The sequence below is a fragment of the Alosa alosa genome, chromosome 16 (assembly GCF_017589495.1).
Source record: "Alosa alosa isolate M-15738 ecotype Scorff River chromosome 16, AALO_Geno_1.1, whole genome shotgun sequence".
NCBI lineage: Eukaryota > Metazoa > Chordata > Actinopteri > Clupeiformes > Clupeidae > Alosa > Alosa alosa.
This window is the reverse complement of record NC_063204.1, coordinates 14,985,126-15,011,352: the sequence shown is the minus strand read 5'-3', so window position 1 is coordinate 15,011,352 and position 26,227 is coordinate 14,985,126. Positions and strand designations below refer to the sequence as shown.

Sequence of the window (26,227 nt, the reverse complement as noted above, 5' to 3'; positions counted from 1 at the left end):
AGAAAGCTTGGCAGATCTGGCCCCTAATGGATCCGTGACAAGTTTTGATATAATCGTAAAGGGGAATTTAATGTAGTGGGTAATTGCTCTTCTGTGCTCTACACAATAGTGATGGCCGACACCAGCCCTGGCAAAGTTCTGGGGCTCAGGAAAAAAAAAAAACACTGTCAAGATGATATTGATATATTTGTTTAGTCTTTTAAAATGTCTGTTGTCCCATTAAGAAAGTCATGCAGGTTGCAATATTAACAATGTAGTGTACAGTAGTCCCTTTTCTTACATAGAGGGATAATTGCAAGTATTTCCAAACATGCAAAATAAAAGTAGCATGCACCTGAGCAAAAAACACTTTCCAACAAAATATTATCAACTGCAAAAACAGCTACATCTACACAACAACAATAACAACAAAACAACATTGCAGGCACAATGTCTATACTTCTGGATCAAACTCCCAGAATATAAGGTAAACATTCTAGGTACCTCCAGCAACTGAACTCAAAAAGTAAATCAGAAGTTACTTGTTCATTTCACCACTGCTTCATTTTCGGTGGCCTGGGCTGGTACTAATTCTCTCTCTCTCTCTCTCTCTCTCTCTCTCTCTCTCTCTCTCTCTCTCTCTCTCTCTCTCTCTCTCTCTCTCTCTCTCTCTCTCTCTCTCTCTCTCTCTCTCTCTCTCTCTCTCTCTCTCTCTCTCTCTCTCTCTCTCTCCTCCCTCCCTCCCTCCCTCCCCTCCCTCTCCTCCCTCCCTCTCCCTCCTCCCTCCCTCTCCTCCCTCCCTCCCTCTCCCCCCCCCTCCCCCCCTCCCTCCCTCCCTCCCCCTCCCTCCCTCCCCCGACATTGTGCACATTGAAGCGTGACATTGACTGATTTATTTTGCAGGGGGTAGAGGGTGATGTGCAATCTTCATTCACACCAAGCCATCCAAGCCATGGTGGTGACTCAAAGTAGGGCACCCTGGGAGATATGATATAAATGAGATGATAAATGATTGGAGGAGGAGTGGAGTTGGGAGGAGAGCGGTGACTGGTCTCACACTGGCCCATATAGGGATATTCACTTACATATACCACAGGCTGACAATTTGTACACAAAAGGGAAGCAGGTTTGACCTCAATGCCACAAATGCTTCATGAAAACAAGTCAACTGTAATATTTCATGGTTTATGATTCCCACCATAACAAATTGGATTTGGATAGTTTAGTTGGCAAAAACTCTATATGCAGGTCATGAGAGCATATACCATTTGGAAGGTGACTGCAATGTTTAATAACCAACAAGTAAGGTATTTCTACTTAGTCTATATTACTGCTAAAATGCTACATGAAATAGTTAAATAGGAATAGTAGAGTTGTATGCCCATTATTTCATATCTTGCCCCCTTTCACTTTTAGTCTTCCAACTGTTTGCAAATGTAGTCCAAAAAATATATGTATGCTTGTCTATGTCTGCACCTGTAGGTTTGGGCATATATGTATGTTTGAAATGTCCCTGCTCCAGTACCCCTGCAGTTCAAGGCATTAGTATGGTGGGTAATTGCATCGGTGGACATGAATAATTCAGAGAGCCATCCCTGTGCAGTGTGTATATGTGTGTGTCACCAGACCAGCGTGGTACGATTTCATCAAGTGCAGGTTGTCTGTCTCTCTGAAATCACCTCTTACAGTTTGCTCAAGCAAGACGTTTTTCTACAGATCACTTTCGTTTTTTTTTTTTTTTTTTTTTTTTTTTTAGTCTACTGCATGCCAACAGTTCCATGTGATTTCTATCTCATTTCTTTGCCTCACTTCCCCTCATACACTCTCATGTCTCTCACCAGGTGCTTTCCTCACCACTATCTCCATTCTCCAGCTCTCCATCGCCATGCCGACGGGCCTAGCATCCTTCCCTATCCACCTGTCCATCTCGCTTTTCTCTTTATCATACCTCCAACATCTCCCAATCTGTCAATTTTCTCCTTTCCTTTTCGGCAGATAGTACGGCAGCTCACACTTACATCTCTCAGAGAATCACAACCAATGGCAGTGCTACCTTCAAATGTCATTCAATAACAAGGGAAACGCGACAGAAAAGATAATGACTGCTAAAACTACACAGAAAAAAAAAGGCTGAGAGTCCCTCCCCTCACCAAGCTAATTACACTATACAATAATACACTAAGCTTCCTGTCGTATATCACCTCCATACCACTAGAGGGAGTGAGCATTAGTGTCTGGTTTCAGCTTTTCCAACGCACACCCCCACCTGAACTATAAAACCAAGTAGCCTCTCAGTCAAGATTTCAGCCTCTCCAAGGACACGCTTCCATTGATTAGAGCCCTTCAATGTTTTCTGAGTTCACTGAACCTTTGGACACTTGCTCTTCTTCTCATTCTCTTTCTTCCTCTCTCCAAGAGTGGGGACGAGGCTGAAGACTTCAAAGCTCATTTTTCTAGCGCCCATCCCCACTGGATTCTGCATAGAGCACTGAGTAAAGGTTAGCACTGACGCCCCTGTCAATAAGTCTCCACCTCAGACTAAAGCGCATCAGCCCCCAACGCTCTCTGGAAATGTCTGCTACTCCCCAGACACGGCACCAGGCTCACAACCCAGCCACCGCACAGGGCGATCAAACTCACCAGAGTCACTGCAATCCAAAGTAATTACAGCTAAACAGCAACAGCAGATTTGCAGTCAGACCATCCCTGTTTGATGTTGATTTTAGTTTCAGCTTGAATTCTAAAGATTGCAATAATATGATTTATGATAAAGAAAAAAATCAAAACCCTGCTCTTAATACACTGAAGATCGATAGAATATTATTCTATCAATCTTCAGTGTATTGAGAGCAGGGTTTTGTACATATTATGTGCAAATCTGTTTATATCCAAATGCCTAATCTTAAACAGGCCACTAGCCTGTGCAAAAAGAGTGAGGCATATCAAAGAAAATAAGCTCTGTAGAGGTCTATAAAATACTCCTCCTCCCACACTGACATTATGAAAATATGAAGCTAATTTCACTGCTGACATTAAAGATCACAAAGCAAACGTCAAATGGAGAGAGAGAGGGAGTGATGGCAAGAGAGGAGAATATACAGTCTCCGTTTGAGAGAGACAGCAATACGGAGAGATCTCAACTGATTTATTGCCGTGTAGCCAGCATCTGAAATGCTATCACTCTCATTTCTGACAACTCTACGACTAGGGTAATGTTCCTTGTCCATCAAGTTTTGATTTAGGACTTCCCCATTGAGAATAAGAACCTCGTAATGTACTAATAGCTAAGCCCCCCTCCAACAATCCTGCTTGGATGTGTGTGATTACGTGCATTACGTCTGTCTATCAGAATGTCTCATTTTATTTACAGCAGCTGTGCCAGAGTGCAGCCAGAATGTAATCTGAATTTTATTTTGTTTGGATTTGAGAATAATCTGAATGTTATGGATATACATTTTCCTGAGATAAAAAACACACACAAAAGAGTTAACGACAAGGGGCTAATGAAGCTTTCTTCGCTTAATCACTTGCCTCTCCCTCTTCTCTCTTTGTACCTTGTTTATACTTGTATACACCTTGTAAAAAAGGTGATTGTGTGTGTGTGTGTGTGTGTGTGTGTGTGTGTGTGTGTGTGTGTGTGTGTGAGTGTGTGAGAGAGAGAGAGAGAGAGAGAGAGAGAGAGAGAGAGAGAGAGAGAGAAGGATGGAGTCAGATCAGACATCAAATTCATCCACTATATTTACCATCGCATCAAAATGAAGCTGCTTATGTTTTTTTATTATCCATCAATAAAACACAAACACTAGTGATGTTTGTGGGAATCTGAATGACACTGACACTGACACTGAAACCATAAACCATGCTTGTAATCCCCCCGTGCCAATGAAAAATGTCTGCATCTACTCTGAATATGGGCTAAGGGGATGTCTGGCAGCATGAGAAAAAGATGTCACTGCAAAGGACTAAGGAGCCATACATCACCACTCTTTTCACCAGCAAAACACTAAATAATAGCAAGAGCTTGTCCAAGTCACATCTACTTAACAGGCTGATTTTTTTGACCAAGATGGTGAGTTTATGTGCATTTGTGCGTCTGTCAGTGTGTGTGTGTTTTTTTCTCAAATTTGTGCAACCAGAAGTGGTGATGGGCGCTACATCTGTGCTGAACCAGTACCAGTATTTCTATCAGTGTCACTCTGTGTGTATGTGCCTGTGTGTGGTCTGTATGTGTTGTGTATTCTGTGTCTGTGTGTCTGTGTCTGTGTGTGTGTGTCTGTGTGTGTGTCTGTGTGTCGTGTGTCTGTGTCTGTGTGTGTGTTGGTGGACATGAAGGACCTCTTGGAGCACCTCATTGCTAATGTGCTTTTTGTAAACATCTGGGTCCATATCTTCCGTCACATCCTGATGGGAAATGGTCAGTGGCTGGACTGGAATAAGACTGTTTTCCTTGATAAAACACAGACGGTGGCAGACCTGTCTCCTAGATTACATTAACAGGTTAGGGGGCCACTGTAGGTCTCTCAGCCCTTCCTCAAACACTGCAGCCAGGAGGATGTATTTGAGGTCTGTCTGAAGGAGACAGACACTCGTTAAACAGCCGTGAGTGCTTTAAAGGGCAAGGACCAGGTACTGAACAAGGGGAGAGGAGGAGGGAGGTAGTAGTGCTACTTAGCAGAACTACTTATCCGGCTAAGCAACAATTTGGAAGTCAGCCTGTGTATGAAAGGTCAGCCTTTACGAAGGTACGTGTGTGTGTGTGTGTGTGTGTGTGTGTGTGTGTGTGTGTGGACATGCTAATAATTGCACTTACCACTTCTCGGGGCAGAAATGCATCCTCTTGGCGGTGAATGAGCAGGCTGACTGTGCCACCCATCGGGGTTGAGCGCAACAGAGCAACAACTTCCTCCTGAGTCTTCCCATTCAGGTCCACCCCATTCACCTGTTCCATCCCACAGAGAGAGAGAGAGAGAGAGAGAGAGAGAGAAAGAAAGAAAAAGAAAGAAAGAAAGAAAGAAAGAAAAAAAGAAAGAAAGAGAGAGAGAAGAAAGAAAGAGAGAGAGAGAGAGAGAGAGAAGGGATGTTGAAGAATGTTTCCTGTTTTACTTTTACAAATATTGAGGCAGGTTTGAAGAACCTAATTCTGAGACAAATTCGATTTTGCCTACAATTACACATTAAAATGCCTAGTTAGGCACATATAATGTTACATAATCTATCCTATTTCTACATATGATTGGAAACAGCACCAAGCTTTACATCCTGTACAATTTGACTTACCGGTACTTTCTTATTTATTTAGCACTTTTATCCAAAGCAACGTACATATGTAAACAATTATTACAAGGGCCAGACTCCACTACAGTAACTCAGGGTGAAGTACCTTGCTCAAGGGCACAGTGGTGGCAGCTTGTGATCGAACCCACAATTTTTTCTGGTTATTGCATGCTAGTCCAGACCCTTATCCACTGCCCTACCTCTGCCCCAAATAAATGCCAATCATTGTTTATAAATGTGAGGCTGAGGACTTCCTGGGAAAAGAGGCAACAGAAGCATTTTAACGTCCACTGAGAAGGCTCAGCTTTGTTCAAGGACACTCTCCTGGCCATTGTGTCTCTATTTAGCCGGTGTAGTAAGTGACATCTGGCATGGACGCACACTGTTTAAAATCATATCAACTGGTCATTGTTGACTGGGCACCCCTGGTAAAGCATGAGGGCTGTAGTAAGGCATCCCGTAGGGAAAGCAAGTGATTACATCACATGCACTCAAGTGCAAAGGCACATACACACCCCCCTCCCACACACACCAACTATGTTTCATTGTTTATGCACATCCTGCCTGCCTCACCTCCTGTAAGCAGTCTCCGGCCTTCAAGCGGCCATCTTGAATGGCAGCCCCACGCGGAAGAATGTTCTTAACATAGATGGGGGCAGAGCCACCAATTGGGACATCTCGGGATGTGATGCTGAAACCCAGGCCCTCAGGACCTGTGTTCAAACACATGCATTAATTCACACATGCATACACACATCAGTTCGGTCAAACCATTGCTTCTGAATTGCGCTTTCTGTTAATGATCATTCTTTGAAATTAAGTGTTGCTTCCGTATTCTTTAACCAAACTGTGTGCACAGTAGGTGTTACACCATTTTTCGTTCATCTGAAACATCTTACATTTACAAATTAACAAAACAGAACTACTTCCAAACATCAAATGTCTCTGATAAAGGTGGAGAGATAATTGCTGCAATGTAAAAAATGGCCTCTATTACCATGAGATGATGAATATGTTTGATATCTCACTAGCGCATGCTTCAGCCAGTCATAATGAGCACAAGGTGGGCCCACACCACACTCATGTCGCTCTGAGCCCTGATATTCAGACAGTGAATGTTTAGATGAACAGATAGATCACACAAATTGAAGTTTACTGCATCCCCGCAGACCTTAAATCCTAGAAAACACTGTTAAGGATTCAGGAATGGCAGTCTGTAAAGCAATTTGCTGTTAGTCCAGAAAATGACCTTTCCAGAGTGGCAAATGGATATGAATTGGCAGACAGAGAAAGAAGCCTGACAGAACAGAATGATGGCAGGAACAACAGGACACGTCAGGCAGACTGACCTTATCGTCTGTCCAGCGCCACAGTGCTTTGTTTTTTGTTTTTTTTTCTCTGAAGAAAATTGAAAGGAAAAGGTGACGCTTCGGAAATGTTAGATAGAGGCAATAGACAAGAGATGGTGCTATGCGTCTTCATTTGGTTGGGCATTAATGATAATCAAGTCAGTTTCACTCACAACTATGACATTATACGGAGTCTCCTTGCAATTTGGAGACATCAGAGACATTGGAAAGCATTTGTTAATGGTAACCAGATACAAACCCTATTCTGGCACCCAGCTCATATATCTCGGCCTCATTTTGAAACATATTACAAAACATATAAAAAAATCCATTGAAAACATTACAAACATATAAAAAAGCAGTTGATGTAGCTAATTTGGCCAAATGCATGGTAAGCAAGAGGAAGTAATGTCCTCATTAAAATCTTATATATTACTATTATGCAAATGTTATAGAAATAAGAAGTTTCCAAATATAGATTCAACTTTAATGTCATTGTGCAGAGTACAAGTAGAGACAACCAAATGCAGTTAATTAGCAATGGCATATTAAGCTAATGCAGAACATCAGAGAGAATTGTGGAATCATGGTGGTGCTTGAAATCAATAATTCCCCTCAATACAATTTACATCTCAGTAAGCCTCCAATGTCACCAACTAGTGCTATAGCAATATAGATGAAAGTGAGTCAAAGTCATATTTTGTGAAGCTATACTTTGCTGGATGGCAAGGGGATAAAATTTACCAGTACAAGGCAATTTGATAACAAATATTACTGACAGTCTAGCACCAATGAACATCTGTCTGTTGGTAAACTGTTGTTTTCAGACAAATGTAGGTCTGGAAATAGTCTATATGATGCTAGGCTCAAACAGTGGAGCTAATTACCAGAATCAAACTCCCTCACATTGCAAAGATCTCTTCACTAATGGACCACAATCAGCTAATTAGGAGAAAGCATGTCTAGCAGCCTTGGGGTAATGAATCACTCATGTCTTATGTATTGGATTATCCTTATGTCCATCAACTGGATCGCACACACTCTAAAGAGACTCAGTGACCTCTCTTGATGGCTTAATCACACAACCTTAAACCTTAAAATCTGAGAAACTGCTATAAAACAAACATAACAAAAGTTTGACAGAGTAAGGTAGAAGTTAAACAAATTGATGAAAGTACTTTCAAATGTGCATGAAGCTGACCACTATTGTACCAATAAACTGAGCTATTGGCAAAGAATCTGTCCTGGAAAAGAACTGGGATAATCTGGCACGGGTCACCCTTAAATAAGCCATCTTGCTGTGTACGGTTCAGTGTCACGATCAACATTATCATATAACTCTTCAAAAGAAAAATCAACTCTGAGCTCTTGAAAATGTTCCCCCTCTTTTTTCCATTATCCTACAATCCTTCAGCACTTGTAGTCTTTTCTATGGGATTTGTCAGGACAGATTGGACAGCAATGTGCCAACTTTCCAGAAAGCCTCTATAGTCTTCAGCATGGTCCTCTTTCTACCTCTCCTTTTCTTTCGTACATGCTCTCTCACTTTGATGGCTACAATGATGCGGGTGCTGGTATTCAGGCATTTAACATCTGCTTGATCAGGCAGCAAGTTGGCTCGCTGCAGAGAGAAGCATGCATGCACACAAAACACTACCATATTACTTGCCGACAGCGAAAAACCAGGCAGCCTGACATAATCAAGCAAAGTGCACTGCCAAAACTACAGTCTTACTGCACGCGAGTGTGGCTTTGCATTAGCAGGCAGCAAGCAGAACATGCATAGAGCCGAGGCCCTCTTTTAGTTCTGGCAGTTGCCGCCAAGGAGCAGTGGGCTTCGGGCAGTGAGTGGGGAGGAGGGGTCAGCCTTCAGAAGAGAAATCGATTGCCTTTTGTGCAATGTCTTATCCCATAAGGAATTTGAAAGACACACATGCATTAATGTACAAATCAAGCCCAGACACAGAGGTACACAAGATCACACACACACACACACACACACATTTGTACTTTACATCAGATGTAAACAAAAGTACACAAAGTAGTAGACATGTGCACACACACTCAGACACTACACACGTGCAGACATACATGAACACCTTTTAAACAATCACCTTTGAACCATGAAGCCACAGATATAGCACACAACATCTCACACTTTGCACCAGGGTTAACAGTTCCTTTTTGCCTGCAGTTCTCTTTTCAATTAAACACAGCATGTGGCACGGCCTGGTTCCCTTGAATATTTCACACAGCTGTGAGGCACTGACGTTTGCTGTGGGGAGTTAATTGTGTCTGAGGCACTGACGTTTGCGTGTGTGTGCGTGTGTGTGTGTGTGTGTGTGTGTGCGTGCGTGCGTGCGTGTGCGTGTGTGTGTGTGCGTGTGTGTGTGTGCATGTGTGTGTGCGTGTGTGTGCGTGTGCTTTATTTACTTTTTTAGGTGTTATTATAGCTCCTGGGAGGAGCAAGGTAAAGCGAAAAGAAATGACAAAGGAGCAGTGAGAAATAATGTTTGCAGGTAGTCGCTTCATTTCATTTAATGCATGGACTATTCTGTCAACTTTTTGAGGGCAAACATTTGAATTTGAATTTGTGTGTGTGTGTGTGTGTGTGTGTGTGTGTGTGTGTGTGTGTGTGTGTGTGTGTGTGTGTGTGTGTCAGTTTGTCAGTCTGCACATGTTAATGCTATCCCAATACAGCATCCTCTGATGGATGTTTCCAGCTACCTCTCACACCGTGAAATGCTGGGATGCTGCTGCGATGCAGAACAAATAGGATTTGGACCCCTTCTACGTGAGATTGGGGAGGAACGCTGGATCGACAGTCCTTGACAATGCAAGATAGACTCTTTGAAGTCCTAACTGTATTAGTTACACTGTGCTAGCCGCAGCAGAGAGAGAGGGTAAGGGAGCAGAGGTGCCCAGATACCATCTTCTATTAACGTTTAGTAAAATGGAGATGGGATGTGAGAACAAGCTTTTGTAGATCAGGGAAAAATCCAACTTGTGGAAATCCATGAGACAAAAAAAGACAGAAAACATACTACAGTAAAAAAAAAAAAATATGTCTTCTCACAAGTCTTTTTTTTTTTTTATTTGTAAGGAGTTTACCTTTTCTGAGCTGCACGTTGAGTCTGCGCCCGATCTTTTTGGAGTAGCTGGCGGAGGGAGTGGCACTGACAGGTCTCGGGGTCTGGCTCGGCCCGAGGGTGGCCGTCTTAGTTGGAGTATTCAGCACAGGGCTGAGAGGTGCCGGAGGGTAGACATCTGCCCTCTCCGGATGGCCTAGACTGGCCTGTGGGTTCACGTTGGGGTGGGGTCCACTCCTCGACATCCGTTGCGGGGTGAATTCAATGCCCGCACCACCGTTTCTTCCCACCGCAACGTTGTTGCGGTCCCCAGAGTTCTGAGAGAGGTCCGGGCTGAAGTGGCCGGAGTCCTGATGACCCAGCTCACTCTGGGACAGCTGCTCATACTGGGCTTTCTTTGAGGCAGGCACCACGTGGAACAGGATAAGAGGAGTGCGCATGGCTTGTCTGAACATGTTCTGTGCTCTGCAGAAGAAAAAAAAAGAGGCCAGCATGTGTGTGTGTGTGTGTGTGCATGCACAGAGGAGGAGTAATTCAGTAATTACATTAGGCCAAAAAGATAAAACACATTGTGCTACATGACATCTCTGTTTAAAGTTGCAGTCAGTGGCTGCTGCTTTTGTGAAAAGGCAGGAATATAGAGAGGTCAGGAGTATGGCATAGTTAATCGGTTGCTAATTACGGTCCAGCAGCTGGAAAGAAGGCTAATTCTCATATTACATTATCTACCATTTCCATAATCGCTAAGCCTTAGGGAGGAAGCAGAAGTAAGCATTAGTACCAGAGATGGTGATTTTAAATCCACTGTGGGAGCTACTTAAGCAATTTGATAGGAACAGAATATCAATAATCAAATATTATCCCTGTTTGCCTACAAGGTACTCTGGTCCCATGACACCATGTCAATACAACACCATATATAATATGAGGAATGACTCAACAGGGTAGGATCAAAAATGTGGCATAAAATCTAAGTCAAATGGTCCCTCCAAGTTTTTGGAAATACAAAAAACTTGGAGGAATTATTGGGCCTACATGTAAGAATCCGAATTTATCAATAGTTTGGACATTGTTATTTTTTTGTTTGACAGCATTTGAATATTCTTCTAATGTTGAGATAATTCCCACACCCAATTTATACTCACTAAAACTGTCAGCGTTACTAGGTATTGTTAGTCCACCATGTCTTTCTGGCATTACAAAACAAAAGTGGCATGGTAAGTTTACATGCAAATTTAGTCCCAACCTCATTGTTTTGCTAAGTGCACTTAAGGTTACCACAATCCTGCTCCTCAAACAGTCCAAGGAACTCAAGCAAGACGAAATAAATATACTTTTTAGTCCGCTAGTCACAGGCCTTATTTAAACTTCAGCTTAGCCACTTAGCATATAGATAGCCTGGCCCATGTAGTCCCATGCTGAAGTCTAGGAGGATGATTTCTACTGGGAGGTGAAACCGTGATATAAACAATCCTGCCCATGGAGCTCTCTCGTCTCCTCATTATCGCCTGCGTGATACCAGTGCAGAACTCATCCAAATGAGCTATTGACAAGTACTAAGCCACTTCCTCTGAAATAAACACTACTTGGCTTTGCTGTATCTTTACCTCGTTGTATGAGTACACAGGCCAAGGCCATTGGGATTTCTCCTCATTCTTATGGTAATTTCTGCCACCCCACACAAGGAAATAAAACGAGAGATGAAGTAAACAGCTGACTACATGCTAACGAGCCGAGTTGTGCCACTTGGCTAATCATACAGCACCCGCTCCTGATTGAATAATAAATGACTCCATCAATGCATCATTACATTTAGCTAGATTAACCACCTCTAAATATTTATCCATGCAAAACAATCCAATAAGATTAGACTATCACTTTGAATTATCTCGGCATGGTGCACAATCAAGAAGGAATATGGGGGTGAAGTCAAAAAAGCTAGTCAGAAACTCACTCTTCATCGTTTAGATTTTAAAAGATCTTTACCACATTTCACTTCCGCATTCACAGGAAAGGGCTGATTTTAAATATCCCTCTTTTGTGTGTTTTGTACCCAAACACTCAGCTAAGAGCAAGCAGGAGAAAATTTGAATGGCATCTTATGCTTGTTGATCACGGTCCCATGGGCCCATGAGATCTTTGCTAAATAATAACAGAATTTTTCCTGACAACAATTAATAACTAAACTAAATAATAATTTATTTAGTTTAGTTTTATATATAACTTCTTTATATATAGTTTATATATAACTTCTAGTGTGCAAATCCACCAATTGAATGCACTAAAAAGTTAATTTGGAAAATCAGATGTATAGGGAAACAAGTGGACACATCAGCCAAAGCCATCACTAATCTACAGCTGAGTCCTTCACTCCGGTCTAATCCTGTGTGCCATCTGTGTCTGACAGTCAACAATGTAAACCTGTCAAGGATGTGCTGAGGATGTTGACACAAAACCGTAATATAAAATTGCCTTTCATATGGGTCATAAGTGTGGTCAAAAATCTGAAGGCTACATTTCCCTGTCTTATTTCCACTCTAGTAAATGAAGAGGAGCAATATATCAATAAAGCAGGCAGATGTAATGTCTATGTCTCTCTCTCTCTCTCTTTCTCTCTCTCTATCTCTCTCTCTCTCTATCTCTCTCTCTCTCTATCTATCCATCTCTATCTTCCCTCTCTCTCTCTCTTTCTCTCGGTGTGTTTGGGGGAAAGTGTTTCAAACAGGGCCGTATATAAGAGATAGATCAGTTCTCAGCACTCCCTTACAGTAACTTATTCAATATGGTTATGATGGGGAATGAGATATTGTTTTAATTCCATTACGGCTGGCCTCGGATACATTTCCAGATACAACATTGATTTTTGAGAAGACAATGCATTTCAATATACTAAACCAAGTCAATATCACAAATAATAAGAATACCACCTGAGACTGCATTAAAGCCATTAGCTTCAGCCTGTCTATACAGAATATGAAAAGTAGTTTATACATTAACTGAATCACGATCTTAGCAATGAGGCTATACAGAGCCATGATAACACACGGTGAGGTGTCAGATGGGCGGAGGGAAAAATGAAAAGAAAAACAGAATAAAGATTTGAGTAAGAAAGAGCAATGGTGATGGGAGAAGAGAGGAAACTGACAAGTGTGGAGCCATCAAAACAGATTGGAGGCACAGAAAAGCATGAACTGGAAAGAAAGGGAGTACAGAGAGATGGAGGATTTTGACTGAAGAACAAGAGAGCTGTGGAGGTCCTTTTCGTGGCGGGGGGGAGAAGACATGGGTCTTACTGTTCGAATCGGATGTTGCGCAGATCCCCGTGATTAATCCGCACGATGCAGTCATTCTCGCGGAACAGGCCCTCCTGCTCCGCCTTCCCTCCACTCTCCAGCCGTTTGACGAGCAGGCCCAGAGTCCTAGAATCGCCACAAGACAGTTACTTACACTCAAAACATGAGCCCTTCTGACACAGATGTGTGTGGGGTTTGACTGAGGGCAATACATGCACAACCACACTGTAGACCCCAGAAACGTTTGACATCCTGCATTAGTCTTTGTGAAAACAAAGTGATCAAAGTGCATTAGTAAGATCAGAGACGGTTGTATATTAAGGATCTTTGGTAAGATCATATTAAAAAAATGTGATCGGTGAGGAGAGGAAAGGGTAAGTAGGAGGGTTTAGGAAAAGTACAGAGCAGTGCAATTTACAATCCTGAGATATGTGAAATAAGCTTGTGTCAATTCAGGACTCAAACTTGAAATAAGTTGTGAAACCTGAGATTTCCAAACTTGCCATAACTTTTTTTCACTTCACATTTCCATCTCTGAAATGCTGTTGTGTCAGCTCCTGCGCAGCATATATGCTATGAAGGACACGGACCCCCTAATCCCGACTCAGGGAAATGATCATCTTAAGGCATCAGAAAAGCACTGTCGCTGTTGACAGGCTTAAAAAGTGAGCATGTTGATGCGAGTTATAAATAAAGTGTGTATAAACATATGTGCGTGTACACACACACACACAAGCCGGGCAACACAATCAGATTTCTCTAAGCTTGTTGCCACTGGAGTCCACTGCCTCTAACCTTTCGCTTAAAATGCAGCGAAGTAGTAGCTCAGTGGAAGTCTCACTGGGCTTTTGGGAGCTGTACGTCTGGCTCTTATGCCCAGCCAAGTACATCTGACGAGAACCAAAGCAGGGCCGCTTTTCAAAGTAAATCAGGGCACTCCCTCATGCCTTCTTATAGCTGTCGCTCACTCTGCACAGGTATTTCTAAGCATTGTGCTTCTTAAGGTAGAAATGAGTGAGATGAGAGAGAGAGGGACAGGGAGAGAGTATGTATGACAGATAGAGAGAGAGAGAGGGAGAGAGAGGGAGTGTGTGTGTGTGTGTGAGAGAGAGAGAGAGAGAGAGAGAGAGAGAGAGAGATAAGCCAATGAGTGGGAGCTGGAGGGAAACTGCAGATAAATTCTGCTGCCGTAACAACAATCCACTTGCATAAACCCAAACGCATTTTAAAGAATTTTAGAGACTGATCGAGAAACAGAAATTGTCTGGCATGAGTCATCTTCGTCTCCCAAGGTGCAAGACTAACGGGCAAGAGCTCTCAAGTTAAAACAAGGACACCAATTTCAGAGGAAGACACACAAAGCGGCAAGCCATCCACTCTCAATGTGCATTTTGATGGTGCACAGGTGGTCTGCCTGGTGTGGATTGAAGCCAAACAAATCTGTGTGTGTGTGTGTGTGTGTGACATCCCCAGGTATTCCCACGCTGGGACACACATCCCATTCTGAGAGCCTAGAAAGCTGCACACTGCCCTGCCCCTGCTTCCCCTTGGTCCTGCAGCTGCTGCTAAAATGGCGTTGTGCATCTGAGCTAAAAGTTTGCCTTCTTTATATGCATAGTGGTGGCTTGCTGAATGCGTAGATTCGCACAAGTCCCTCTGCCACAGTCTCCCAGAGTCTGGAGTAATCGGCCTGAAGACACTCCACGAAGGGGACCACCTGTTCCCATCAGCGCTTGTAATTGAATGATAATGCAATCAGGATCCCTTTATGCACTGCAATTACCAGCCACGGCTTGTTTACAGTTCGCAGCGGTCATGGGATGGGATCACATCATTTGGAGTAATGCATCTAGGAGTGTTTATTTATTTATTTGTTTATTTAATTATGTTGAGTGTTTGAGCACGTGTTTGCATATGCATAAATCTGCATGCACTGTCCTTCCCGATATAAAATGCAGATGTGCCAGATTTGGAGAGAAAAAGCCTTGAAAAAGAAAACTATCAAATCAAAAAGGCCAAATCTGATACCTGGCTGGGCTGAATTAAGTCAACAATGTCAGTTACGTATGCAGTAATTCCTTGTGCATAGAATATCTAACAATAATGGTGATCTAATGCAGCAGCAGATATATTTGTAGACTATACAATTATAAACAATACAAATCTAGAGGATCTGCAAAAATGATAATAAACTTCAAATACGATTAAAAGCTTTTTATGACCTTGGTTTGTTTACTGATGTCTCAGGTCTTGCCTGTCTTTTACACCATCTGATTTTGACCTTGTCTCTGTGTGTGTGTGTGTGTGTGTGTGTGTGTGTGTGTGTGTGTGTGTGTCCTTCTACTAGCGAACTACCACTCTTATAAATGTGCTTTTACTCTAATTGGGTGTGGATTGAGTTGGCCTCCGTTCCAGCATGTCTTCTTGGATTATAAAGCTTGACGTATGCTGTGGTGTCCTCCATGTCACCTTTGAGCACCGTGTCCTGAGGAAGCCACACATTTGTAAAGTGTGCATATAATGACGAACGCTAGAAATTCACCGTCACAGTCTTCCAAAGGACCTCATCCACATCTGACTGTACGACCTCTCCCACAGATTCTGACTATAGACCTTAACAATATGAGACAGTTTCATCTTTCTTATTCAACTATGAGGCTTACAACCGAGCCACTTGTCCTTGTAAGTGTGTGTGTGTGTGTGTGTGTGTGTGTGTGTGTGGAGGTGGGGGGGGCAGATATAACCATTGTTGGCCCTGTGCTTGGTATTCAGTGAAATGACTGAGGTAACCAGTGCAGGAATAAATCTGTCCATTTTTTTTTACTACCTTATGTCGATAAGTCCTTGAGGCTGTGTAAAAATGCAGCGGAAATAAAAAAAAAGTGACTCATGCAGTCCAAAACACAGGATTTCAACAGAACAAGCCAAACACAATGGCAAGGACAAGAAATAGAGCCAGTCACAATCCAAGCACAGATCATTGAGGTTTTCACCGACACACAGGCAAAGAGGGAAAGCCAAGGACACACCAAACACCAATGTGGAAGCATGACATAGAACACATAAAGGCTATGTTCTGTGGGCTAAGGGTTGCAGCTTTATTGTTTTGTTCTAATTTACCTTCGGTCTCTGGCACTGAATGGCACTACGTGGATTCCCAACGGTCCTCCGGCATTAGACACCTCTATCAGCTCTAGCATATCACTGTGAGACAATGACGGATGAAAGAGTAGGTGTGAGAATGAGGCAAAAAGGGGGAATGCACAAACTGCCACACTTATCAAGACTATAGCATTCACTGGCTAGGAACACGGGCCTAAAAACAGAGAAGAGGCGACTGCAATCAGAATCTGGCGTGGCCATGGCAGCATCCACTGCCATTATAATTTAAGCTGCCATTAGAAAGCCTGGGTCGATGAGAGACCCAAATAGACACTTCAATTAAGTGATTAGGATCAGATTCAGGGTTGCAGTGGCCTAGTACTGTTTTTTCACCTTCTCATTTTGGAAGGGTTAAGAACACCTGCCTGTTCATAACACTTAAAGCATGCATGGGCCTGACGAGGAAGAAACACATCTATAAAATCACTGCAAATCCAACAATACCGTTAGTAGTGAAGTGATTCTGATATGTGCTAACATTATGAATGAGTGGAGCATTAACATAAGACAAATGAAGGACATGGGTGAGGCAGGCAGTAGAGGATGTATTCTTGGTTCAGATACACCTCCTCTGATCTCTGCATTGGAGTGCCACTGAAACATACTGAAATCCAACTTGGCTTGAAATACGAACAAGAATGTGTAGGTAGATATATAATTTAGAGTACATGGAGAATTGTGAAACGGAAAATGTTGATTTTTGAAAAGATGAATGCAGATTATTTACTATTCATCATTTATCAATATCATCAATATAACCCATCAAAGCATAGGGCATTGGTGCCTCATCATCATTAACATTTTCTGTGAATAGCCATGAACATTTTGAGAACATATAGCTATTAAGGCAAATGTGAGAAGGACATGGTGTGACACTAATGACAGACGTTTCAGCTTACACCACTTACGCTGCACTCTGGCTGTCCAATTCTTTGTCTGACAGGTTTACTAGGCAATGTTTAAGGTGTGTGTGTGTGTGTGTGTGTGTGTGTGTGTGTGTGTGTGTGTGTGTGTGTGTGTGTGTGTGTGAGAGTGTGTGTGTGTGTGTGTGTCACTCACTCTAACGAGGCAGGAGGGTGTTCCACACAGGAGTCTGCTCGTCCAACTGGCTCAATTCTGCCATTCCGCTCCTCCCCTCTTCTCTCTTCTTCCTCCTCTTCCTGGTGCACAAAAACAGGGGAGGACAAAAGGTAAGACACAGAGACACCCCTTTTCTCATCTCTTGACACATCTCTTACTTGAAATGTGGATGGGACCTGGGTCTGGGTCTGCATGTAATCTTTTCTTTGTCCTTCCTCTATCAGATACCAAGTACAAGATGGGGCAATTTTGGGAAATTCAGCCCCATTTTCAGCTGCAACTGTGGCTATTTGCAATATTGGCAGGTCACAGTTAAATAGTGAAGTTAATTGAGGGCATTTGGATTGCACTGCAAATAGTATTAATCATTAATTTAGCAACTCTCTTAAGTATGTGTATGTGACTCTCGTGCCTCTAAACATAACACTCCAACACGCCTCCAATGGCAGGAGGTTGTCTAGAAGTCTGAAACAGTTTGTTAGTCACTATGATTAATATGCAGCTTTTCATCACCTTTTACCATTCCCATTTCCATTCCCATTCCCATTCCCATTCAAATGTCAAGCACATCTAAATAAGCTCCCTGCACCTTCACATGGAAATGCATTCCTCTTTTTTTCCAAGCAGAAAGCACTGTGTGTGTGTGTGTGCATACATGTGAGGGGGCAAGCGAGGCTATGGCTATTTTCCCATCTTGAGAAGACATCAGACTTAGTTATGGCAATTTCATCATATACATAGCTGCTCTCTCAATGAGTTATATAGTGAGTCTAGTCTGTGTGTGTGTGTGTGTGTGTGTGTGTGTGTGAGAGTATGAGAGAGAAAGAGAGACAGACAGAGAAAGAGAGACAGAGAGAGAGAGAGAGAAAAGACAGACTTTCACTGGTCCATCTGTTAGAAATACACATCATGCACCAGTGAGCCGCTCATATTTATTTACTCATGTATAAAGTCACCGGAACAGGCTGTGGGCTTAGAGGACACATTTTCCTGCATTAACACATGGCTGTAGGTAAACAACGACAGGTAAGAGAGCTAAAAGGAGATGTTGTGGAATCCAACAGAGCAGAATGGCAAAGGGAAGCAACTACTCATTGAAAGGCTAGACTTTTTCAAAAGATGGATTAGTACTATTTTGGCACTATTTACATAATCCAGAATGTGATGAAAGAAGGAAAAGGCTTCCTTTGACAACACATGCTGGGGGGAAAAAAAGTTCAGGATGATTCACATTTATCGTTACCGACACTGACAAGTAATTAACTTCAAAGAACGTTGCTAACAGTGACTGCAGTCCAGTAGCCTGCTTGTTTTGTTTCCTAAGTGACAATACAGTCTGACATGAATGCTACGGCTTTCCTGAGTATCTCTACACAGCACAGAGCACAGCTGTCTTCACTAGCTGACAGTCAGAGAAGGACATGATTTCTGAGAGATTAGACACTATGAGAGAGAATGAGAAGTGGAGAAAGGAAGAGAGGATAAGAGAAGGATGCTCTTTAAAGCCCAGTGCAGATGCTCAGCAGGAGGTATAATGGATAGATAAAGGTTAAAAAAAGAGAGAGAAGGAATTCACCATTCAGACATAATCAGTGTCAGTGATTTTCCCTATCTTCCTGTCGGTCATACTGATTTCAGCCCCTCCACCCTCTCCCTTTTGTCTGTCCCTTCAGTCTCGCTTCTCACACTAGACCACAGACGCCTGTTGTTCCTGCCGACCCTGGTTGGTCGGTCATCAGCTCTGGGTGTCACAGATGGCGGAGAAAAGCCACCTCTGGGTGCCATGATGGACAGCATCACTGGCTGGTTCTCCCTTGAGGGTGGGCTACACCCTTCCTCAATGCACCTGTCAGATGATGAGTCCAATGTCCTTCAGCTGGAATCGCTATGGCAGAACTAGCCACCAGAGTCCAACAGAGATGGCTGGGTCAAGGCCAGTCACCTCCGAGGCCCTGCCAGGAATGATGAGGTTATGAGTCTGGCCCTTGAGGTTGCCGAATGCATTAGTTTATTGAGGTAGGCATTAGGAGTTGGCAGCAGTCTGGACGGAAGGCTTATAAAAGAGAGCAGTGAAGGCACCGCTTCTATGGGCTGCACAGAAGAGGGATTATTGGGCTGGATACAGAGAGAAGGAGAGCGGCCCATTTTAACAGCCGCTGGTTCACTGCCAGGCAACGGTCACAGTAAAGTAGCTCGCTTTCCCTGGTGCCACAGCCATGCTTGAGGGTGCTTTATGCAAGTGTAATGAGATGGACCTCAAATGTATGACACATACACACACTCACCCAGTTCAGCTCAGGGAGGACTGTCCAAGGGATTCAGCCACTCAAAAGGTCAGAGGGTACTCATACAAACATATACATACAAAATGGAGGACATTATATGTCTGTCACAACTACCCCCCCCAATAAACCGATAAACCAATGAATAACAGCTGAAAGCACAGAGCATGTAATACAGATATGATACAGCTTTGGACATATTATTTTCTCTTATATATAATGCCCAACAATATACAGAATGCCACAGACATGCCCTTAGTCCAGCAGCCCTTAAGAGAATACACTACTAGCACAATACTTGTTGATATACTACACTTATTCAGAGCCCATTCTAAAAGAAGATCTCAGAAAACCAACAGAGGACAACCTCACCACGTCAAACCTCATTTGTCCATAAAAGGATCCATCTCAGACTTACAGGTCTATGTCTGGCTGTGTCTAATCTAATTATTGGCAAGTAGACATCTGTTGCCAGATGGGACCACAGATATATGAAGTGGCAAAATGTCAAGGCCGCTATGACTAAGATATTCATGCAACACATATAATACCGCAACGTACATGTGCATGTACACGTACACGTACACACACACACACACACACAAACCAAAAAGTTATTCTGAGACATACAAAAAATGAGTGCATTGAGAACAGAAAAAATAAATAAAATCGACCTCATTGAGATAATAGCTTCATTGCAAGTTGACAGCATACAATTTGGCCTGATATCAAAGCATCAGGCCAACAATATGCCAAAGTATAAGGGCTATTTCCAAAGAGGAAGTGGCTGGTGTGATGATGCAAGGTCTGGCATGGTCACTCACAGCCCAATGAATAGCCAGTGGAGGCCTGAGGAGGAGGATACTAAGGTTCCACAAAGAGCAATAATGGAGCTCCTGTCCCTTGCAGCAAACCGCCATTACCCCAATTAAGTCCTGTAAGTGACTGGCTGATTCAATTGGAGTTGACTGGTGGCGTCTCTCCCTAAAAACCCCTTCCCTCCCGGCCAGGTCATTTGAATCCACCATTAAAACTACCCTCTTAGAGCAGTTCATGTATCACAGCTCAGTCAGCGTTTCATTTTGGTCTTTGCCTTTTCGCCCTAGACAGTTATTTGCATTTATGTTGGCGAACGGATGTTTGGAGACAGGGGGCACTGCACTCAGTCAAAGTCATTAGCAAAGGCCAATATTGCCCAGCTAATGCAATTTAAGGTCTCAAACACAATCCAGCTTGATTGGTTATGGAAAACAATGAGGGGTGCTATAGAGCATAATCTGTTGTGCGCAATTCACATTTCATACAGTAATGCAATATTAATTTATTTCTATTAGAAATATTAACACATAATTCGTGGACAAGTGCCACTGAGCCATGTGTCATTGAGGGGATCATTATGACTTAGAAGTCTTCATGGTCACCATGCCTCAGTTTGGCTCCAGGCTCACACTAACAAACAACAATTGCACGGCAATAAGTATAGCATGTGTCTGTTTGTCCCCTGCCCTAATGTACTGTGCACATGCCCTGACTGTGAAAACAGGTAACAAAATGCTAGCCCTGTATACACTCCAAAATCAAAACTGTATTGTTGAGATATTGAATCTTTCCCAGTGTACAGTTCTTCCTCACTCAGCCCAGACCAAACCACCCTGGAGTTATGACCAACCTGACAACAACCTCAAGAGTTATTTCCCACCGTACCAGCATTCCCCTTCCCTCAAAGACATTGCTTCATATTTTTAGTTTGTTATAAATAAAATCTTATATATAAACCTTACAGTTCACTTGCATCTCACAGAATAGCAAGTGAATACTTTATGTTATCTAGCAGCTAAAAGGCTGGACTGCTTGGACAAAATAATCCCCAACTCGTCAGATTTGTGAGTAGAGAAAATATTTTCTGAAATATGAATATTTGTGTGGATAAGATTGAGACTAATCTTTAAACATCAACCTACTGATGCAGGCTGCTAGTTCCCTCACTTATATGCATGCTGTTGCGCTATACTGTAAAGCTATACAAGAAGGGCTACCCATACACAAAAGTATATTGTTTAAGGGCTGAAACAGCAATACCATTTCCTGTTATTGATGTGTGGACTAGATCTGATTGTATTCCCTTACTCAGCAGACATGAAACTTTAAACTATGATATTCTTAAGGGCACGGCTGATGTAGACGTATAAAAGTTTCAGTACAATGCATATTACTTGAATAAAATTACATTTAAACAGGTTGCTTGTGCCATTAAGTAAATTAGATATGTGTCAGATATATGCATGGGTTACATCTGCAGAAATGGAGTAGAGCAAAGTAAAAAAAAAAGGTTGCCATCTCAGGGCCTAGGAGTCCTTTATCCCTCTTGGTCAATGAATTGCATCTGTGCAGAATACATCATCTGTCAGCTATGATTTCATATCAGGCAAGGCATATCTATCAATGACAAAGCACGGTTTGGTAGGGCTGCTGTATCGTTAAATTGCACTTTAATTAAATTAGGCCAGCTAATTATGAGGGTTTAAATCAATCATAGAGTCAATAACAAAATGTGGAGCATGCCTGGTCTAAAAAGGCTCGGTGCTCATCAATAACCACAGACAGGACTTAGAATGTTCTTTCATGGAAACCCAAGGGTTTAAAAGGGTATAAATTATTGACAATTAGTTTCCCACAATCATGCCTTTGTCTAAGGCCACTACTACATGGTCCTTAAACAAGTGGTGTGGGGTGGGGTCACGGAAAACAGAATCCATATTGTTTGCAAAAGTATTCTATTTTCTACTGATGGAAAAACAGAAAAACTGAAAACAAATAGAGAGAAATCATACAGAAAAACAAACACATTGTCCTCTGAGAAAAAAATAATATTCAGATTGCAAAACAAGGTGCTGTCACAAGTGAGAGTTAGCACATTCCATTTTTTTTTCAGGAGTTTGTTTTGCTGATCTTTCCTTTACTAAAACCCTGCTCAATTTCTAACTTTTAAGTCCGAGTACCTCTGTGAGTCTGGGGCTTTTGTGGAGTGTAATGTAGGTCTTGAACAAAGGCACGATGGGGCTGCATGCTGGTTCTCACAGATAAATCTTCATTTACAGGTAATGGATAGGGATGACCATTGTTTTCACGCCATATGGCACTATTAATCTATCTTTGTGTCAGGATGAAGGTCATTGATTATATTCATGATTACTAAAAGAAACAAAACCATTTGTTTTTGCTGAAAATAATGATATAAGATGCAAAACCAAACAGGGATGCAGATGATGAAATATTGAGGCAAACATTTGTTTCTTTTTGGTTAATCAATGACAGCAGATGGTAAGACGTTTTTAGACATCCTTTCAACCTAAAAGCAACTAGAATTAAACGGATTACAAATCTTTTTTACACGGAAGGGACATAAAAGCCAACTGAGGTTGACCTGCTTTGGCCTTGAAGTGAATTGTACACAACACCACAATATCACCAAACTGAAATACAAACATTCCCAAATTGTAATTATCCTCAAAGTGTTCTATATTCTCAAAGCAACCCTTTAAACGCTCATAAAAGCGATATTTAATCTCAGTGTAACACATGCTGAATCATATTAGCAATGCTCACAGATTACATAAATTTGAAATACATGTATTGACAACCATAAATTTCCCTTAAATACACACACATACATTTTCAACGTCTTTGTTTCTATGTAGCAGTCAACCATCCATCCTAAAAGCATGAAAACACATGAATCAGCTGGAGAAACGATGAACAGAATGTCCTTTACGAAGAAAATAAGAAAACGTTTATAGCCAAATAAATTGGCAGAAAGAGCAAAGGTGGAAAATAAAGGTGTGGGCATTGGCTCCAGTGTCACCTCCTCAGTCAGTAATTAACACACTACAGAAGCGACAAAAAACTCCATCTCATCATTGTCGCTAAATGAGGTGTTTCAGGAGGTAGACACTTCACATTCAGCCATGAATTATTGAACAGGACGATGAAGCAGCAGCTCTCTGACGGCTCATTACAAAGCATGCACTGGCCTTTCTCAGATTAGCCATTGTTTGCTGTGCCGAGTTCTATGGCTTTATTTCCCAGAAGCACCTTTCAACCGTGTGCGTTTGTTTCAAATACAAGACTGAGAAGAAGTATTTAGAGGCTTATGTCTCCAGTCTTGGACCCAGTGAGTGTGGGGAGAATTGTAATGAAATGAACATCTGGGGCTACTTGATCATACCATGCACCCACAACAAAAATAACATCCAAGACATAATTAATTCAAATGTAAAAAAGGAAAACTGCTCTTCTGTTCTTTTGGGTAACATTATCTGTATGAATGTGTTTTGTAAAGCCTAGGTTACAAAGCAGTTGCATGAACATTTAGCCGATTCACATTTGATTAAGTAACACATATGGATGTGATACAGATTGGATAATGCCCAATGTCCCAAACTTTTTTTCCATTTAGCAAGACACTGGAGAGACAGCTATCTATGCAATGCAGGAGGACCACATCAGAAGTGCATCACATGTATTGTGTAGTGTTTACATTTAAGTTTAAGGCATTTGGCACATGCTTTTGTTCAAGCATAAACAGAGCTTTTGTGTTCCACCAGTCCAAATTTGCATGCAACTTTGATCAATATAGATATAGAAATGCAAGGCATAAACTCACTTCTTTCTTTGAGACAAAAAATACATTTTCAAAAGGTCCAGAACAAGAAAATCAAACTTGTTAACAAACTCTGCAAACGTCTTCATTTTACATTAAATATTCTATCGTAGGGCCACTGCAAATATCATCACCATCATTCCACACCCACATCCGAAGGGTGTTTATCTGCTGCGAGACTGGGAACCATTTCAATTACACATCCCAGACCTCACCGAGCACTGCACTCAGCACCACACAACAGAAACACTCTAGAGGAAACATAACAGTAAAACCCACTTTAGGCCAAAAACAAAGAAAGGAAAAGGCTGCTCGATTTTGTAATTCTGCTCAGAGAGTACTCTGGTCTTTTTTCATGGTCTTGTAGAATAAACATGTCTCATTGCGCCTCTTCCTTTTCCATACAAAGGTCAGTGATACACTGTCAGATTATGCACGTCACCTATTTTTAGAACCATCAGACATGGACATCAGTCAGGTTCACCAGGGCAGTCAACCAAGACCTCCAACGGTTGCCTTTGCCGTCCATCGATGCAAAGGTGCTGCCAAATGACTGCTCATGAAATTCAAACTAGGTCACAGGAGAGGAGCACACAACCCCCTTAAGTCAGAAGGTATCCACTGTGTTCTTGTGTGTACTCAAATGGCAACAGAACCCATGCTTCTTACCTGGGAGAACAACACATGTACATATGCATGCCTTCACAAGAAATAAGTAACATGACTTGACTAAAGTAAAGTAACTTGACTCTGTAAAAAAGTCCCTTTCAAAATAGCATTATGAAAACCTGTTTAGAGCAGTCTCTACTCTATGAAGCTCTCTGTGAACTTCTGAAAATAAGAGGAGAGTGTGTAATGAACATTCAAAGTTGTGCCAGGGTTTGCCTGCAACTAAAACAGAGGTAAAGACCATCAACCTCAAAACATTTGCCTAGATTTCTGCTTTACCTCCTTAGAACATCTTAGACCATGTTCCACAATGTGAATAACCATCACTGATTATGCCTTAGCAGTAAGAGAGAGAGAGAGAGTGTGTGTGTGTGTGTGTGTGTGTGTGTGTGTGTGTGTGTGTGTGTGTGTGTGTGTGTGTGTGTGTGTGTGTGTGTGTGTTAAAGGAGGGAGAGAGAAAATAGGGTGTTGTATAAAAGAGGAAGCAGTAGGCTACACAGTAGGTGGGGAAAGGTGAAAAAAAAATCAAATAAATAGAAATGAATAATTCAAAGGTCTGGGAAATCAGATGGTGTCAATCAGAGAAGGGCCATCTTCCGCCTGGTTGGGTGTCTGTAAGCGCTTTAGACTAATAGATGCAGAAGAATACAAAGTTATTAGCTTCCATATATTTGTGTTCCATGTTCTACTCCATTTGAGCCCAGCAATCTATGCCCTCTTATCCCATTGTGAATGCTTAATTGCATCCAGGTGTGGATCACTTAGGGAGAGAGACCACTTGCAGAGTGAGCGAAGAGAGACATAACTCAAGGCAGAGAAAAGCGACAAGCCGAAATAAAGCAGCACATTCAACAAGTAAGTTCCTTTCAGAAAGGCAAAATAAAAGGAACAGTGTTAAATGGTTACTACTCTAAAGCATGGTCAGTCTTTCAGCAATGAGGCTTTTATAAAGTTTCACATAGATCTTCTTAAATCATTGCTAAAACTTAGATGTGAATGCTTTGGAAATTATGCTGTCTTAATGTCGTTTTTGGCATCATGATAACATCATTTGCCCGTCATTTGCGTTCACTGGGGCTGGAGGTGTCTTCAGCACACTTTAGGTTCTCAGTACTCCTGGTCCTCTTATTCCCAGAAGTCATTACAGTCTAAGGCTGAGGTGCCCATGCTCCCTATGATTTGTGGGTAATGAGCTGGTACCTCTGCCCGTGTTCAATTATTCTCATTGAGAGAATGATTTCTCACTCCACAGAGCGAATAAGCAAATGAAGGAAAGCACACACTCCCTAATTCTAATCAGGCTTTAACTCGTTCGTAATCTATGGAGAGGGGAAAAAAAAGAAATACACATGCATATGAAATATAACTAGTCCAGTAATGGGAATAGTCC

General features: G+C 42.1%; 1 protein-coding gene across 5 annotated transcripts in view; it reads right to left on the bottom strand.

Annotated features, from left to right (window-relative positions):
• Nucleotides 1–26,227, bottom strand: part of pard3aa (par-3 family cell polarity regulator alpha, a) — a 288,433-nt gene that overhangs the window by 141,635 nt on the left and 120,571 nt on the right. For 4 of the 5 annotated variants that reach the window (XM_048265859.1, XM_048265858.1, XM_048265860.1 and 1 more), the window contains 6 exons: nucleotides 17,206–17,306; nucleotides 16,105–16,188; nucleotides 12,985–13,110; nucleotides 9,714–10,156; nucleotides 5,827–5,966; nucleotides 4,790–4,918 (listed from right to left, as the gene is read on the bottom strand). In XM_048265859.1, the coding sequence (XP_048121816.1) occupies nucleotides 4,790–4,918; nucleotides 5,827–5,966; nucleotides 9,714–10,156; nucleotides 12,985–13,110; nucleotides 16,105–16,188; nucleotides 17,206–17,306 (1,023 nt within the window). The remainder of the gene's footprint in view (nucleotides 1–4,789; nucleotides 4,919–5,826; nucleotides 5,967–9,713; nucleotides 10,157–12,984; nucleotides 13,111–16,104; nucleotides 16,189–17,205; nucleotides 17,307–26,227) is intronic. The other variant, XM_048265861.1, reaches the window with a different exon arrangement.